Source organism: Erithacus rubecula (genome assembly GCF_903797595.1).
Source record: "Erithacus rubecula genome assembly, chromosome: 9".
NCBI classification, from domain to species: Eukaryota; Metazoa; Chordata; class Aves; order Passeriformes; family Muscicapidae; genus Erithacus; species Erithacus rubecula.
In genome coordinates, this window is record NC_136660.1 from 3,460,952 (window position 1) to 3,479,199 (window position 18,248).

Sequence of the window (18,248 nt, forward strand, 5' to 3'; positions counted from 1 at the left end):
TGTTGAAACAAATTTTAAAAATGGGAATAAACTGCTGGAAGTGGGGGAAATTTTTGTGTGTTAATAGTTGTCAGCAAGGAGCAGCTCCAGCTTTTTTTCTGGAAGAAGAAAGGGCTTTGTGGGGAGAAATCCCTGTCCCAAACTCAGCTTTGATTTTTGGGGTGAAGGAAGAAGAGAGAGGATTTTCCATGCTCTTTTCCCCTGCAAACACCATCTCAGGTGGTTTGTGCCAAAAGCTGTGCCCCTTATTCCCTGTGGGGATCCTTATATCCTGGCCTGTATTTATTTAACAGGGAAATTTTATTTCCTTTCACTGCAGGGAATAGAAAGGAAAGAAAAAAAAATTAAAAAGAAGGGGGCAAATTTTTTCACAGGGAACAAATCTCATTTTCAAGAGTCCTGACAAAATGAGCCATAAAATTACAATATTTCAAAGTGCTTTGTAATTCTAGCGTGGACGGCTCTTCATCATGGAATCTGAAAGCTCGGAAAATATAAAACTCATTAGATTAAAATAAACCACCTACTGCACTGGAGAAAAGCTTATTTATCAATATCAATTTACTCCTGATTGCCCTGTTCTGCAATTTGTTATTTTTGGGAATTATGATTTGGGTATGGCTCACGCCAATATGGGGGTAGGAATAATAATAAAAAAAGAAAAATCAGAATTAACTTGTAATTTTTTCCTTTTGAATCCTACTTATTGTAAAGCCCTGGCCAAGAGGCAATAATGAGGAGGAAAGGTGCATTTCTAGCAGTGTTTTTTTTTTTTTTTTTTTTTTTTTTTAATTTTTTTTTTAAGGAGCAGAGGGACGGGGAAGCTGGGAAATAAGGAGATTGGCCAAATTTAGGGATGCAGCAATGGGGTTCCATGGTTGTGATGTGCCAGGAGGCTCCTGGAGCTGGTGGGATTTGCCACATTTAGGGATGCAGATGTGAGATGTGCCAGGACACTCCTGGAGCATGGAGCTGGTGGGATTTGCCAATTTGTCACATTTAGGGTGCAGCAATGGGATTCCATAGGGATGAGGTGCCAGCATCCTCGTGGAGCAGGTGGGATTTGCCACATTTAGGGATCCAGCAGTGCTGTGAAAAAGCCACTTCCCAGGTTTGGAAAAGAGCAGGCTTTGGAGAAACCAGGCTGAAAAACTCCTGCTTGACCCCAGCTTGTTTGCTCTGTGGTGTTTCCTCAGCTCTGTGTGCCTTGGGAGCAGCTGCCAGCAGATGGGGAAACCTCTGGTTTAACATCAGAGCTTTGGCAGCCAGGAGCAGACAACACCTGAGCTCCCAGTGATATTTTCATGCTGGGAACTGCACTGAGTGCTTCCCCCAAAGAGCCTCTCCCAGGCACAGGGTGCAATTTAATCTGCTCTTAGTCACCATTTTTTAAGTTCTCCCCAGAGGCTTCTCAATCCTGTTCCTCAAATTTGCAGTATTTGAGTGAACCATCTCCAAGAGCTGCAATATTAATGAAGACAGAGAAAATCAAAATGACATTTCAGGCAATTACTTACATAATGAAGTGACTGGCTTGGAATACCCAATATTTAGATTTATCCTGGCACTCCAAAGGGGATGCTGTCAGCTGCCTTTATTTCTACGCCACATAAATTGTTTCTCCACTGCCCTGGTGCTTTTTAAGCACAGGCTGTGAAGCTGGAAAAGAATTTTCACACTCACTTGGGCTGAGAGTGGTGCTGTTTGAGAAGAAAGTTGGTGTTTTCCTCTGTGGCACATCATTTCCATCTCATCCTCTCTGCCTGCAGCAACACAAGTTGGGCTCTGCATTCCCTGCTGTCTGAGAATTCCCCAAAACCTATTAAAACAGGGGAAGTTGAGATATTTGATGGGTTTTCTTAACCACAAAAACCTATTCTGCTTTTTTTTTTTGCCTGTGTTTTCTGGAGTGATGGGCATGATTACACCTGAATGTTTTTCCAGGCTGAAACACCTGAAGATGCACAAAATGCACCACAGCACCATTTTTCTTGTCTGGGGACAGGCCTCCAGCTCAGAGCCTCTCCGTGGCAAAATAGCAGGAGAAATTAGAATTTCAGGCCCTTTCTGTGCTGACAGAGCTGTTACAAGCTGTCTTCTTTGACACATCTATCAGTAAAAATAAAATAGGTGTAGCTGGAGCTCCTCTGGGAGGATTCCCATGGATCAACAAGAGGGGGGCAGAGCCCTTTTTCCCTTAACTGGGTTGGGATAATTCTGCCCACTCTGCTTTAAAATCCAGGTGTGTGAATTTCCTTGCCAAGGGGCACTTGGCTGAGGTTTTGGTTTGGGAAAAGATTTGTGTGCCTCTCCAGTGATCCTGGGTCAAGCTTCTTGCACAAAGCTCTGCCAAATCATCCCAAATTTGGGTGCCAGAGCATCTCTTCCTTTGCTCCAGTGCTGGGGTGCTCATCTCTTTTCTGACAGAAAGGAGATTTGGGAAGCAGAAAATAAAAAAATGGAGCATTCCAGCAGGTGAATGCTGGTTTCCATCCCCATGAGGGTGTTTGAAACAGAGCACTGATGTCCTGAGTGGCACTGGGGACACCAAGGGCTGCACCCTGAGCCTGATTTAGGGAGGCAAGATGACATCTGTCAGGTGCTGGCTGGGCTTGACTCTGCCTCTCTCCTTTGACAGGAGCCATGGAGCCTCTCGTGGCTGCTGCCAGCAAGATCCTGCCTCTGCTCCTGCTCCTGGAGCTGGTCTCTCCAGGTGAGTCTGTCTGTTTGCAAAGCACACAGGTGGTGATTCCTGTGTTTGTGGGTCTCCTGGTGAATGGGCACTGCTGGGCTGAGCAAACCCCCTGTCTCCATCCCATGAAATCAATGGGACATGCATATGGTGCTCCCACTTTTCCTGCAGTCCTTACTGATTGCACAGGGAGGGACTGGGAAAGCTCTTTCCACTGTTGCTCTGGGTCTTTTCTGGCAGGGATCTGGTGGGGCAATGGCTCTTTGGTGCAGAAATGTGCCTCTTGGGGTGAGTTTTTATCACAGGGAGCTGTAAATGTGCAGCAAAGCCCCGTGAAAATTTGGATTTTTGCAGGGCTGGCTTCACCCCCCTGGGTCCTGATGTGGGGAGAGGGTGCCCGTGTGGCTCTTGCTGATAAACAATGGCCAGTGTGTGTCCATGTGATAGCACTGTGCCCTTTGGAATAAAGGCTTTTTTCCCCTCCTGAAGGCTGGAGATGGCTTGCCCAGATTGGCAGGCTGATTAAGCAGTCAGAGGATGACATTAGCTGTGAGTGACAAGCACAGTCAATCTCCCTCTGGATCAAGGAGAGCCTCACTGGCTAACTCTGGAAAGGGGACAAATAAGGGGAAAAAAGCCAATCCAGCAAGTCCTTTGCCTCCCTGAGAGGTCACCTGCCAGTCTGTCCCCTTGGAAGTGGGGTGGGGACTCTGCCAGCCCATCCCACAGTGACAAACTGCAAACCCTGGGCAGGCAGCATGTGGAGACAGGGATTTGGAGGCTTTGCAGCCCAGCAGTGCTCCAGCCCTTCTCTCCTAAACCCTGCCCAGGGCTTGGGTTGCCATCTCTGTGATAAGCAAGTGCTGACACAGCTGCTGTGCCTGGGATAGGGATAAACTAAAGGATGCCCTGCCACCCACCCTGGGCTCTGCAGGTGGAGGAGCAGCTCATCCCAGAAGGTTTGCAGAGCTCCTGGTGAATAAATGAGCTGGGATATCACAGGAAAGGGGAGCCTGAGTGGGCATGGAGTGTTTGGAAGGGGATGGTTGAGCCCAGTGCAGTCTCCCTGCTCCTGCTGCAGGAGGAGAGCTCAGACCTCCATCACCCACAGTCTCCCTGGAGCCTCCTCTTCTCCAGGCTCAGGTTTCCCAGCCTCTCTCAGCATCTTCACAGACTCCTCTGGAGCCTCTCCAGCAGCTCCAGGTCCTTCCTGTGCTGAGGGCTACAGGGATGGTGCATCCCAGGGTGTAACTGGGTGGTTGTGGCAATCTCCCACAAGCAAGCTGCAGCCTTCATCCTTTGGGATTTGCAGCCCAAAGCTGTGCCCTGCCTCCAGACCCTCCTCCCTCATCCTTTCCCAGCTCTCAGGTGCTGCTCTCCTCCTCCCTGAGCACACAGATCCCCTGTGCCAGGTGCTCTGGAAGCCTCCCAGCACCTGCCGCAGCTGGATTTGGAAAGTGCAGCTTATTTTTAGCATGCTGGTGGATGTCAAGAAACGTATTTTGAAACAGAAAGGTTTTGCAGGAGCGAGTCCTGTGTGCCAAGGGCTGCCTGGAGGTGTTTTAGCCTCATTTGCCCCTCCTGGAGCCTGCTGGCCCCAGCGTGGCAGCTGGTGACAAGTGAGCTGCCGAGCCTCTGGAGATGCTCTTAGCTCTCCAATAACCCATTTTGTCAGGTTCCTTTTTATTTTCTTTCCAGGTGCTTAACTCCAGAGGCTGGGATTTAAATGTGCCTTTGCAACACCACTGCCTCCAGTGCTTTCCCATTTCTCAGGGTGTTTAACCAGCCTGGTGCCTCAGGAAAGAGGGCAGTGCTGACAAAATCCCTGTCTTGTTCTGGAGGGAGCTCTGGGGGAGCCAGGGCTGCTCCCCCATCCTATACCCACATCCCAGGAGCAGGTTTATGAGATGCACACCTGAGACCTGTGTCTGGGAGGTCTCAGGAGCATCTTTGAGGGTTTGCCAGGCTGAGAGGATGCTGGACTTTGGTCTGCTCCCCTTTCCTGAGGTGGGATGCTGAACACACTCCACCAAACCTTCCTGGGAAATCATCTCTCTCCGCATCTTCCCCTGCAGCCCTGGAACAGCAGATCTCTGCTGCCTGGCCCTTTCCCTGCCTTTGTCACTCTCCTACGTGCTCTGCACTTGGCTCTGTCCCCTAATGAGGCTCCGGGGCAGGGGCAGGCTCGGCAGAGAGTGGGAAGGAGCCAGCCCGGCTATTAGAGGTGAAAGGAGGCAATTAGAGGGAGAGGCAAGGAGCACGGGGGTTTGCTGGGCTGGCTGACAAGGCAAAAGGCTCTCAGCCTTGGGAACAAAGCAAGGTATTAATCCTGGCCTAAACCAATAATTGATGCTCTTGGTCCCCGTGCTGTCGGATTTCCCCCCTTCTCTCTGCCTTTTGGAAAATACCAAATCCAGAAAGGATGGTGGAGGGAAATGGTTCCCATGCCAGCGTTTATGGGGGCTTTCTGTCCTGCTAGCTGTCATCTTGGGGCTTACCCCTTGCCCTGTGAGCCTTCCTGAGCCTTTCCCAGCCTTGGGAATAACTCTGTTTTTTGTCCTCTTCCCAGGCCAGGGCAACCGCCTGCCATACTTCATCAACTACTTCTTTGACACCTACCTGCTGATCAACGAGGACACCCCTGTGGGTAAGTGGGATGGGCCCCATGGAAAAGTATAGGAAAGGAATGCTTTCCTTTTGATTGGCAGGTGGAGCTTTTCTTTCTTTCTTTAGCTGGGGATGGGGATTTTTTTTTTAGTAAATGCAGAAATCGACCCGGCCGCTCTCGGCGCCCTGCCAGGCTCTCAGTCCATTAAACTTGTGGTCTTCAATCAGGGCTCCTGACTGGCTTCTAATGTGGGAGGAATCGATTGGGAGGCTGGGATGGAGCCTGTGGAGGCCCCTTCTTCCACCTTTAGGAAGGGCTCTTGCTGCACCCACATGGTGCTGAGGGTTGGAAGAGCCTGGAGGAATCTCTTGGCTCATCCTGCACTTCCAGCTGAGCCTTCTCTCCCTTCTAGGGGGCATTTGCAGCCCCTGTGGTGGAGTTTTGGGTGGTGTGTGAGCAAGCAGGCAGGATTGGAGTCTTGGTTTGGGTGGATGGTGGAGGCTCTTGCACAGAGCTCACCCCCAGGAGAAGCCCTGGGAAGGGAGAGGGAGTGAGAGCTGGATGGGAACAGCTTAATGGGAATGCTCCCTCACAAAGCACCTTGCCCTCCAAGCACTTGAGCCTGAAATACCTTATGGGAATTGCACTGAACTTCTATTTTGTCAGGAAATAGGGAGATTTCCTACAGCCTGCTTTCCAGCGAGACATTATACCAGTCAAGTTGTTCATGGAATTACTCTGGCAGTCGAATTTCATTTCTTTTTAACTATTACACTGTGTGTATATATGTAATTGACTCTTAGGAATATTGGCACCTTGAGATTTTGTTTCCAGATGCACCAGGGGGAAATGTCAGCCTGGGAAGTGTTGACACACACACAGTTGTTTCTGTGTTTCCTGCTGTTGATAGGTGTTTTCTATGTTAAGCATTATTAACTTAAAAAAAAAAAAATAAAGTAGCATCTGGAAACACCTCTCTGAGACCCTGAACAGTGTGTGGTGCCTGTTCCTTGAAGGGGGAAAAAAAAAAAGTGTCTTTTTTTGAGGTCTGTTTGAGCACCCATCCCTGTGACATCCCTCCCTCCAGCATCCCCTCCCTCCAAACCCAGCAGCTCCCTGCCTGCTGCCTGCCATGCCAAAAGGGATCTTAAGCAACAATTAAGAGATCATTCCCCCTCTAATCACTTACAAGAGTAAATTAGTCTTGTCAGGAGCTATTAAGACAGAGAGCTCTGAATTCATTAGGAGAGATTGGGCCGAGGGAGCTGCTGGCGCTGCCGCCGGTCCAGGCTGATTAATTTCTCCCAAAACATCATCAATGCCCATCTGTTTCATTTAGGTCTGGGGAGAGCAATTTTCAGGTGGACTGACCCTCTAGTCAGTTATTTCACCCAGAAGTAATGGGAACACACACACACGTGCAGAGGGAGTGGGAGCTGGGAGCTGCAGGAGCTGGGGGAAGGAGATGCCTGGAGGGGAGGGATAATGACTGGTTGGGCTGTGGTGGCACGGGCAAGGCAGGGCTAGCTGCCAGCAGCTGTGTTTCACTTGGAAAATGGGAGTTCTGGCTGGATAACACCCCTTGGGAAAGGAGTGTGCAGGAGAGGGGCCGTCCATCTCCATCCTGCTGCTGTTTGCCTTAAGCAGAATCATCCCAAGGGCCATTTCACTTAATCCCAGGCTTTTTTGGAGGGCTGTGGGTGCCAGCAGGGTGGGCTGCTGCAGCCCTGGATTTGCCAGCAGGTGGGAATGGGCAGGCAGCACTCCAGGCTCCTCTTGGTTGGGGTCCCTGCTGCTGCCAGGGGAGTGTCCTCTTAGCATAATGTAATGACTGGAGTCTAATTGCCCAGCAAATGGATTTGCTGTGAGCAGGACAGGAGTGGGGGAATGAAGATGATCCATCATGTCAGCTCTGTAAGTAGCCTTATAACCACCTAGCTTGGCTTCACCCAGGTTTCTCTGCAAGCTTTCATGCCTCAGTGCCTCCCAAAATGTGTGACAAAAGAGCCTAATTCCCCTTCCCCTCATCCCAGCGACAGCATCTCTGGAATAATGCTGTGTGAAAGGGTGGGGAACACTTCACCCACAGCACTTGAGGTGATAACATGCACTTGGCCTCACCCTCAGGCTGTGCTGTGCCACCAGGGTCCCCCAGGTGGGGACAGCGTGTCCCCTTCAGACCTTGGTAATTCGTGCCTTGCCCAAAACCAGAAGAAGTTAGTCTGGGTCTTAGGTCAGGTTGCACAGGGCTGTGAGCACCTCGGAGGTGGCCTGAATGTGGCAGAGAGTTTGTCCTGGTTTGAAGGGCAGGTATCTGCCAATAAAGGCAGGAGCTTCTCTTTGAAATGGAGAGTGTAAACCCCCTCCCTCCAAATTATTATTATGATTTTGAAATTAAGGGGCTCTCAGACAAAAATATGGGAATTAGGAATAACAGTTCTTTACTAGAAAAATTAAAATAGAAATGCAGTATTACAAAGAACAATCCCAAAACACTGACAGAGTCAGAATACAACCTGGCACCCCGTCAGTCAGTCAGGGTGTTGGCAGCAGTCCCATTCAATGGTGGCTGCATCCTCCTGCAGTGGCAGATGTGGTTCAGCTGGAGCAGTGCTCCTGGAGAAGGTGCAGTTTTCCTCTGAAGGTCCCGGGATGATGTGGAAAGGTCTGGCTTTCCTCTGGAATCCAGTGGAAAGATGGATAACTTGCTGTCCAAAATCTCAGTTTTTATCTGGGTAGGAAAGGCTTGGCTCCTCCCCTGGCTGGAGCATCTCCCAGTGGGATGATGTAATTTTATCAGTCATGCAATGGGACTCAATGTCCCAGCAGCAGATGATATCTCCTGGAGGGAGGATGGGTTGTGGAAAGATAAAGATGATTTGCCCAGCTGGTTTAAAGATGGCCCATTAGCAGAGGATATGTACCAGGAGATCAGGGTCAGGTGGGAATGACTGCAGCTCCACAGCCTCAGCTCTCTGCCCCACCAGCTCCCTGGGATTCCTGCCGAAGCTGGTGAGAGGCTCTGCCCCACATCCCCCAAATTTGGCTGCCTCAGCACCTCCCATGTGTCACCCTGGGACAGCACAGGGCCAACGAGAACCCCCAAGTCAGCAAATCCCAGGGTCAGGAGCAGTGAGGGGTGACAGCCCTGGGCACCAGCTCAGCACCACATCCAGTGACCCAGGATGTGCTTGCTGCTCTGAGCCCCCTTTTCCTCCCCTCTGGCTCCATGGCTCTCCCAGGATGGATGGATGGATGGCTGACAGGGAATTTCATGGGTTCTCTGCCCTCTTTTCACTCTGTGCAGCTTTTGCTGAGCTGGCAAACACTCTGACCAGGGGTATTTCACCATTAAATCTGACCAGGCAGAGCTGAACCTTGCTCTTTGTAAGACCCACTTCAGAATGGGCTGTAGCAGGCCCTGCCCATGGAGTTGTGGCTCCCACAGGAGGAGCCAGGGATGGTGGAGTGTGCTGAGCTGTGGGGCTGTGACACCTCCAGCCTGCTGGGACACGATTGTTTCACCAGAAAAACTAAAGAGGAACGTGGCATCTCACAGGCAGGGTGCTCTGGGCTGACTCCTCACGTGGATCTGAGGCAGCACATCCCTCTCTTTGTGGATTATTTTATTTAATTCTCTGTCCTAGACAAGGGCCAGGCCAGAGGGCTGTTCTTCTTCCATCCTCCACACTCTGTATCCATCCTTTCCAAGGCAATCATCTCTTCCAACACTGCCTTTCTGTGCCCTGGTCCTGGGCAGGGAGATGTCTTGGCACCCAGGAAGGGTCCCTGGGGGTGCTGGGGCACTCAAGCTGCTGCTGAAGATATGGTTATCATTGTGGGATTGAGCACTAAACCTGTTTGATCCCACAGCTGTCAGCAGCTGCTGTGCCCAAGCTCCTCTAGATTCATCACTGGAAGGAAAAAGGAAAAAAATTAAAAGTTGGCTCTCTTTTCCCTGCATGCTTCTGGAATGGTTAAATCATTTCAGAGCTGATTTGGCTTTTTAGGAAGGGTAATTCCGGAGGAATGTGCCAGATTCTGGTTGTGTGGCTGGAGATTTTGTGGTTTTGAAGCTTTTTTGGCCATTGCTGAGATTCTCCTCCACAAAGGAGTTCAGTGTTTATCTATCCCCCAATGGCTGTTTGCTGCCTGGAACTGAATTTTCAGGGTTCTGGAGTGCTCTTCAGAGGAGCAGCCTCATTTCTAAGTGTGCTGGTGACCCTAATGAACAGCAATATTTGAGGAGAGCTTAAGCAGAGGATTTCAGCTCTCCCAACTCAAGCCCTCCTTCCATCATTTGAAGGCCCATTGATGAAATTACTTGTTGAGCTGCAGAAAGTACAGCATCTTTAATGAAAACTTAAGGCTAGAAAATCAGCTATTCCCAACATCAGGGAAACTTAAGGTTTAAAAAAAAAAAAAAAAAAAAAAAAAAAAGCCCCCGCTCCCACCCAAACCCTTAACCCTGTGTCATTAAATTAATCACTTCATCAATCACTTAAACTTTCATATCTGCTTTGCTAATAGGCAGTAGCATTAGTGCTTATGTTGAAGGAGGGGAGTGGGGAGAAGGGAGGAAGGGTGTTTGCAGCATGGACTCATTAACATGCCAGGGTAACCTTGCTCCTGGCAAGAACCCTGTCAAACCACCCAGAGGTTTGATCCTGCCACCTCCTGAGCCCTGGCACGGGGGCCAAGCCCTTTCCAGGGAGAGGGAGGAAGATGTGTGAGTTTGGTAATGAGGGCTGGGGTGATTCTTGCATTTTTTTAATGTCTGGGATGGCTTCAGCAGCATTAATTATCTGTACAGGGCTGCCTGTAGGAGCTTTATTTGCAGGCTGGCTGCTCCTTGTTACTCTGGAATACTCAGGCTTGGATGTCAGCACTGCCCCAGCCCAGGTAAATTGAGCTTTCCAGGCTGATTGGAGGCATTAACATGGGTGCCAAAACTGGTAAAGAGCAGGGATAATGATGTGAGTCAGGCTTTACAAAGAAAAAAAACACAGGAGGAGTAAAAAGCACATATATATTGGTATATGTGTATATATTCAAGTTAGGAGACACACACACACACATATATATATATATATGAGTTTTTAATTTATTTATATGGAGCTATTCATGCTCCAAGGGAATATTATTAGCCAAGGGTATTTCCCTGTGCTGGAGGGAAATACTTGCATTTGCGTACACTCATAATTTTATTATTGGTGGGGAAGGTGAGCTGTGGTTTCACTATCAAAAAAAAAAAAAAAAAACAAAAACCAAACCAACAACAACAACAAAAAAAAACAAGCCAAAAAAAACCACCCCAAAAATCAACAAAAGCAAACCCCTGGTTGCTAAAAGTGATGAACAGGCTTGTGAGTTTTGCCAGGTTGGAAACTTGATGTATTTGGGGTTTGTGAGATTAAAAAAAGAAGGAAAAAACCTTAAGCTTAAGTCCTTTACCCCCTGCTTCTGATGCTGGCACATCTGAGATCTCTCCAATCTGGATCTTCCCCTGGAAGTGTCCAGGGCTGGATTGGATGGAGCTTGGACCAGCCTGGACTAGTGGAAGGTGTCCCTGTCCATGGCAGGGGGGTGGAATGAGTCTTCAAGCTCCCTTTCAACCCAAACCATTCCATGACTCTTTTAATAGAATTTTTAGGCTAGTGAAGAAATTACCCTTTGAGTTATAACTTCCTATAATTGGGGGTTTTTCTTGAAGAAAAAAAAAAAAAAAATTCAAACTGGGGTGTGTGTCCCAGTGAGCATCTTGTGTGTGGGGTGGGATGCTGGAACATGGCACACTGTGTTGGTGGCTTGGGTCTCCTCTTGGGCAGTTGTTTTCTCACTTTTTTCATGTTTTTGGGTCTCCCCAGTGTTGTTGCAGGATTCCATCCCCTCCTCATGCCCTGAGCTTTTAAAGTGATTTATCACCAGCTTGTTCTAATGCACCTTCCTGCCTTTGGGTGGATTAATGTGCTTGATTGGCAGGGGGAGTTAACACATTGGTTCCTCCTGTCAAACTGCTCATTGATGGCTTTTGAATCAACTGCAGCCAGTTGGGGAGGGGGGAGAGAAAAGACAACTCTGTGGAAACATCTGCTCTGTTTGCAGCCCTGGCCAGGGCATTGGAAAAGCTCTCTTGAAGATTTATTAATATTGCTGGGTACACGAGGGGGAAAGATTTCAAACACTTGGCGTTTAATGGTTAGTAACTCAATTTTATTCCATTCATCTGCATGGCTTTGTCAGGTCTCTGCTCTGTCAAGGCTCTGGTGCTGTATCACAGAGGTTGTCTTGCTGCCTGTGGGCAATTAGGAGGGTGATTTGGTACCTGGACCCAGAGAAACCTTTTTATTTTTTTCCTTTCTAATTGATTATTAGCTCTGAGGTGAGAGCTGGTGTCGTGGAATGTAATATCCTTTCATAAATAGTGATGTGGCTTTACTTGCTCTGCTGTTTTGGTTTCAAGCAGTTAATTTGGGAAGAAGAGGAGGGGGGGAAAAAAGAGTTTGAAATATATAAAGTCCAAGGGAGATGAACAATTTGGGGCATCCTCTTAGGCAGAGATTAATGGTTGTTACTAATGATTTTGGGAAATTGAGGGGAAGGAATAAGACGTGGCAGAAGACTGTAAAAGAAGTAAGAGCACTGCAGAGAACTCTGGAAATGCACCTTCTCCCACCTGACAGCAGCATCAAACTAAACACATCCTGCTGGATAAAGCAGCAAAGAAAAAAAAAAATCCCTGCAAAGGAGCACAGATATGTGGTGAGGCAAGAAGAGAGGGGAGCACACAGAAAGCACCAGCAGCTTTCCTAGAGGCACAAAGGGGGGAAAAAAACATCACCTAGGATTTGCTTGTTGTTATTTTCCTTGGAAAAATTGTCTGTGCTCCCATCAGGTGCAGAGAGCATCAGCCAGAAGTCATTGCCCACCTGGCTTTGGTGGAAAGAGTCAGAAATCAAGGCTCTGTGTTGGGGGAAAATAAAAAATTCCAAGCTGGTTTTGTTGCACTGCAACAGGGGTTGCCTCATGGAGCCATAAAAATTGGCAGCATCCCTGAAGTTCACAGAATATTGGCAGGAGAATGAGTTTCACTGGTGCTGAGATGCTCCACAGGCAGTTTCTGGCAGACACAGGTGGGAAAGGAGTCCCAGGAGAGAGGGGAGGCCTCTGTGGGCTTTAAACCAGGAGCTTGACATTGCATTCCAGGTCATAAATTGGGGGTGAAATTTTGATTTTATCTCAAAAGCCAAAATTGCTGTGCTTGGTGGGCATCCTGCTGTAAAATCAGGATTCTGTTGGAGATCCTGGTGCTATTCCCCACTCCAGCCCCCAGAAGCAGAAGTTCACCCCAGGGCCAGCAAATACTGTGGATGGTCTGGGTTTGCTCTCTGTGCATCCTGTCCCCACTGGTATTATCCAGAGGGATGCTGCTCCCAGGAGTGGAGGAATGCCCTTTAAAAGGAGTTTGCCTGATGTCAGTATTTGGGGTGGCAAGGCAGGGCTGCTTTGCCAGGGAGGGGCTCATCCCTGTTTTCCATGGAATCCCACTGCCATGTGCAAGTGGCCCCAGGTGGTTGGATAATGGCATCCCTAATTGTGCTCTGAATGGGATAAGCTTCTTATCTGGCAGCCTGACATCTTTATTGTTATTAATGTGTGAATAATGCACTGTGGTGGGGTTTTTATGCATGACTTTGGTTGCAAATATTTTCCTTTTGTTTACTGGTGCCTGTTACTTTGTCAGCCTGGGATTCCCAAAGGTGGGGATCCCAGAGGTTAGGGAATGCTGCTCCTATTTCTTTCCTTTTTAAAAGGTCACTGCAGCTCCTCCCCTTTATTTCTTCTGTGAGCAATTCCTCAATGAGTCTGGAGTTTGGTGTTGGAATGTGACATGGAGGACTAGGGACCATCAGTCAGGTGGGGCTTGGGATTTTGGGGTGTGTAGGGGATGGGGAGGCTTGGGATGATGCCAGGCATGGCTGAGGGTGCTCTGGCAGGGACTGGATCCATTCTTTGGTGCTGGCAGGGAAGGAAAAGGGAGCTGTGGAGGGTGGGAGGTGGCTGCAATCTGTCAGCTCCAAGAAAAGCAGTTCCTGTGATGTAACTTGCTATTAAACAGGATAACAAGGTCAATAATGCCTTTGCCTGGGATAGCTTCAGCCAACACTTCTATCAAAACCAATATTAATTTTCACTAATTAGGAGCTGCAGCTAATGAGTGTCACAGCTAATTTGCCTCATCCATAACGAGGGAGAGGAGGGGGTCGTGTGCCTGGGATCAGAGCCTGGATCTGCCTCCTCCCTGCTCCCCCTTTCCTCCTGGCCCAACATGTGCTTGTCACCTGGGTGGCTTCTGCCTGCAGGGATGTGGGAATGTGTGTGTGGTCCTCTGCTGCCTTCCTTGGGGCCTGGGAATGCTTTGGGAAGGAGCTGGATGGGGAGACAAACTCTGCAGCAGGTGCTGGCTGTTCTGGTGAGGGGAGGAAAAGAGCTTGGAAGGGATGTGCAAGGGAAGACTTTGGGAAAGAAGAGGAACTTCCTTTTGGGAAGAAAAGCAACTTCCCCTGTTGTCCTGAAGGGGAAGTTGTAGTGGAGTGTTTGCTCTTGAAAGTCCTTAATTTCCAAAGATTTTATTGTGTGCTTTATTCCTGTTCCCTTTCATATCTTTTACCCATACAAACCAGCCTGGAAAGCACCAAACAGTGAGTCTGTCACCATTCATAGGTTTGTGGCTCACTCTAGGGAGCCTTTCTGTCATCTTTAGTTCTGTGACAAGCTGGACAAGCATTGGAAATGTTTGTGGGAGTGAATTTTTGAAAGCAGATATCTTCAGTGCCGTGCAGGTCATCCTCCCTCACGGGTCACAGGCAGGAGCATTCCATGGATGTTGCCAAGAGTGCTAAAAGAAGGCAAATTTCTGATTTGAAATCCTTCCTGTTTGGCTTGTAGACTTGATTTGATGGCTCAGAGGAGGGAAGAAAGAGAGCAGTGAACACTGCATCCCTCTGAAACATCTTTATAGTCTGCGCTTTCTAAACAAGTCGAAGAATTATCCACAGGGACTATTGCTTTGAATAGGAATACACTAGAGAAATTTGTGGTCTGCTGTCAGACAGCTCGTCGTTAGGGACAGCTAAAATTGACTGAATAAATGATTCACTGGTTTTATTCACGTTGCCCTGACTGTAAACCTCAGGAGAGTTCCCTGTCGGAATTGATCTGTTCTGCCGCGAGCGGCACATGCAACACCAGCCCCAACGTGTTGGAGGAGAAAAACCTTGTCCAAGGGATCTTTCCTAACAGACAGTCTCCTTTTTGGGGTGTCTGAGGCCTTAATAAAAGGGCTTGGCTTTCAGGCACATCCTGGGAAACTCCAGGAAAGTGGTTTTCAAGAGAAGAGCCTGCCTTGGAAACCAGCTCATCCCAGAGCATCATTTCGGGGCATCCCGTGAGGTTCAGGTGGGAACTGCTTGTGGTCCTGCCTCTCATCCATGTGCATGGTGGGCTTTGCCTCCATGTTATCCAGCTCCTCCTTGTTTGGGCAGATGGATTTTTTTTGGTTTTTTTGGGTTTTTTAGCTGTTGGCCTGAAATTGCCACCCAGCCTGCAGCAGCTCCCAGAATGTGTTTTCCCTCTGCCTGCTCCAAGACTGCACTCTTTGCACTTCTCGTTCTTCACCAGCTCCCCGTGTCTGTCACCAACCTCAATAGGGATAGGAGAATATATGAACATAGATAATAATAGATATAATATGCAGAAGAAATTTGTGCATTATTTAGTGGCCAACCCCTGCTGTCCCTTTGGTGGGGGCCAAGGTGGCTGAGAAAGTTTCTTGGAGCTTATTGCTCAGGGAAAAACGACCTTCAGGCAGAGTTCTTGGGGGGGAAAAAAGCTTCCCCAAGCGTGACAGATTTGACTATAAATCTCCAGATTAATGCCCAGGTTCCCAAGGTCTGTCATCCTGCCTGGCACGTGAGCTGCTCAAAAACAATGTGCAGGCTCATCAGTCATTTGGGAGGCTGCAGGATGCCTGGAGGGGACACGAGGGACAGATGGGACAACATCCTCACCTGAGGGCATCCCAAAACCTGAGGAGCCTGGGGTTATGTCTCAGGCAAGAGGAGAAAGATAAGCAGGAGAAATATCTGGGGTGAGGAGATGGAGGGCCAGAGCTGAGCCCCCCCCGCCAGGGTCTCTCTTTTCTTCTCTTTTTTTTTTCTTATGGAAAGAGTAAAACTGTTTTTAAAGTGGATTCATCCTGAGTATCGCTTATTGGTACAGGTATTAAGCTGGTTATGAATTTCTTGCACTTTCCCTCCTAGGAAAATCCTTTCCTTATTCCTTTTGCCTTCACTCTTGACTGATAAGGTTTATTATCACTCTTTAATAACCACAGATATAATCTCAGCCCAAATTTGAGGAATTTATGGGAGTTACCTAGGCCGGGGTATCTTCATCCTGCCAAGGACAAGGGCTAGAGAAAGGACAGCCAAAAAAAGAAGAAGAATGGCTGTCATTTAATGGGAAGGAGGAAAAGAGGTGCATTTCTTGCTGATGGCAGCTCACTGCTCACAAACACTGCAGGGAAGTGCCTGTGGTGTGGTTGGACTGGTGGGCTGAGTTTACTTTGGGGTTTTCTTTGAGGTTTTTAGCTGTGTCTCCTCTGGGACAATGTCCCCAGGACTGTGGGATGGATCATCTCTTGGCTGTGATGCATTTTTGCAGGAAATGAATGAGTCTTGCATAAATGAGTGCAAGATTCATTTATGGACATCCATAAAGTCCCTCAGTAGAGCCAAGTGGCTGCTGTGGATTCAATCTGGAAATAATTTGGAGAGAGTAGGGTGGGTTTTCTTCATCCAATAAATGGCACAGGAAGGGTTCAGCTCTAGGGAATGTGCTCTGAAGAAACTGGGTTCGCTCCAGAGGGGCTGGAAAAATGGATGTGTGTGACACCTGCTGGGTCACAGGAGTCTCTGATGTGTACAAGTGGCAGGGAGAGGCTGAATTTGATGGTCAATACCCATTTCTCTCTCAATCAGGGCTTCAGGGGGAGGAGAAGCTCTGAAAGTCTTTGCTCTGAGCAATTGAAAGGAAAAAACCTAAAACTGGGACTTATTGGCTCACTTTTCTCTCCATAAATTTCCACTTTTAGAACAGTCTGTGAAACCTCAGTGATTGCTTTCTTTTTGCTTTCAAACAACCCAGCAGCTGGGATTTAGAGCGTGGAGTTTTGTGTTTGGTTTGGATTTTGAAATGTTATTTGGTTTTTTTGACCAAAGGAGGTTTTTTTTTTTTTTTTGAGTTGATCTGGATTGATCTTGATTTTTTTTTTTTTTTTTTTTTTTTTTTTTTTTTTTTTTTTTTTTTTTTTTTTTTTGTGGTTGATCTGGACACTGGGAGAGGGGAGTGTGTAGCCAGGTTCTCCAGGTTCTCACAGGTCACCTTGGCCATCATAGAATCCTTAGTAAAACCTTATAAAAGAGAGCTCTTAAAAAATCAGACCTTGCTATTTCAGCTAAGCTAGCAGCTAGCCTGATAAGTTCCCATGAGAAAAGAATGATAAGAACAAAAATCAGTTTGCATAACAATCTATTCTTGTGAGAAAACAATTTGCACCTATAAAAATAAAAAGCCTACCCCGTGAGAATATGAGAAAAAAGAATGCAAACACGACTAGAAAGAAAAAAAGTTTAATAAACATGTGCCCCCACTGTTACCAACTTGTAAACTGAGTTTCAATAATTTGCTAACCTATCAAATTCAAACAGAGTGCCTTCTACTACCACATAAAAATATAGTGTGCATGATAAAGATTGAACTATTCTACACGAAGAAACAAGTGTCTTTGCCTGTCTCTATTACGCACAGCTTGTTCTGGGGGTTTTTTGGGAAGCTGAGGCAGGCTGGATAATGCTGTGTGGATGTTTTTATGTGCAGGTGCCTCCACAAACCCTCTTTGCAGAGGTAGATTACATCCCATCAACATGCAAAGGCATTCCCACCTGAGCACGGTGACCATTTCTGTGGGGTGAGCTGCCAGTTGCCAGCACCCAGAGGGACAGTTGTAGGAGCAATTAGTGAGAAATCCTTTGCCTGAAATATGTTTTTAATAAACCATTCACTGGCTATATCCAAATAACAAATAGATTCCTGCAAGCCCGAGTATATTTGCAGACAACTTGCAAATGAGAAAGGCTAAATTAATTGAATGCTCCAGCCACTGGGGATAATGGTCCAGCTGTAACAGGGCTCTCCAGATGTTTGTTTGCAGAAGAGTGTGCTTTCATAGGAAAAGGAAAAACACTCGTGGGGATATTAACTCAGAAACAAGTTTACAGCTGTGTGCTTGCACGCTCTGTCTCGCTCTCCTGCCAGCCACTGTGGAGCTCTGTTCCAAGGCTTCCTCTTGCAATAAACAGCCTCTTTATTTCTCACTCATTGTCCTCCTGGCCCTGGTTAGACATCTGTGACGTCCAAAGTGAGGCAGTGGCCCTGTGAAAACCTCCTGGGTTTCAGCAGATCTCGCCCTTGTTGTTCCACGTGTTGCACATACAGCTGGATGGCTGCTGCTTGGCCTTGAGGCTCTTGTGGTTTGGCTTTTCCCTGGTTTTGGGGAGGGTTTGCTGCACAGGGCCATAGACTGGGAGCTCACAGGGATGAGTGGAAGAGCCCTGGCTGCTGGGTTTGGTTTAATTACCCCTAAAGGCTGGAGCTTTGCCTAACTTCTCTTGGAGGAGCTTGGCTTTATCAGCGCACTGGAGCCTTCAGTCCAGTGCCCTCCATCCATTTCCCTGGGCCTTGTTTTGTTCTGTGGTTAAACAGGCCAAGCTGGTTGTGAAGCCCTGTAGCTGAAGTGCCCCATTACTCACAGGAGAGGGGACAATGGGACATGAGGCCTCTCTTAAGCATCTTTCCACGTCAGCATCATTAATAACTGTGGCGCTC

The 18,248-nt window shown here is 48.0% G+C and overlaps 1 protein-coding gene across 4 annotated transcripts in view; it reads left to right on the forward strand.

The window, feature by feature from the left end:
- The window catches only part of CDH23 (cadherin related 23), a 169,406-nt gene that overhangs the window by 4,656 nt on the left and 146,502 nt on the right, over positions 1-18,248 (forward strand). For all 4 annotated transcript variants that reach the window (XM_079312977.1, XM_079312978.1, XM_079312979.1 and 1 more), the window contains exons 2-3: positions 2,639-2,713; positions 5,262-5,339. In XM_079312977.1, the coding sequence (XP_079169103.1) occupies positions 2,644-2,713; positions 5,262-5,339 (148 nt within the window). In that variant the 5' untranslated portion in view covers positions 2,639-2,643. The remainder of the gene's footprint in view (positions 1-2,638; positions 2,714-5,261; positions 5,340-18,248) is intronic.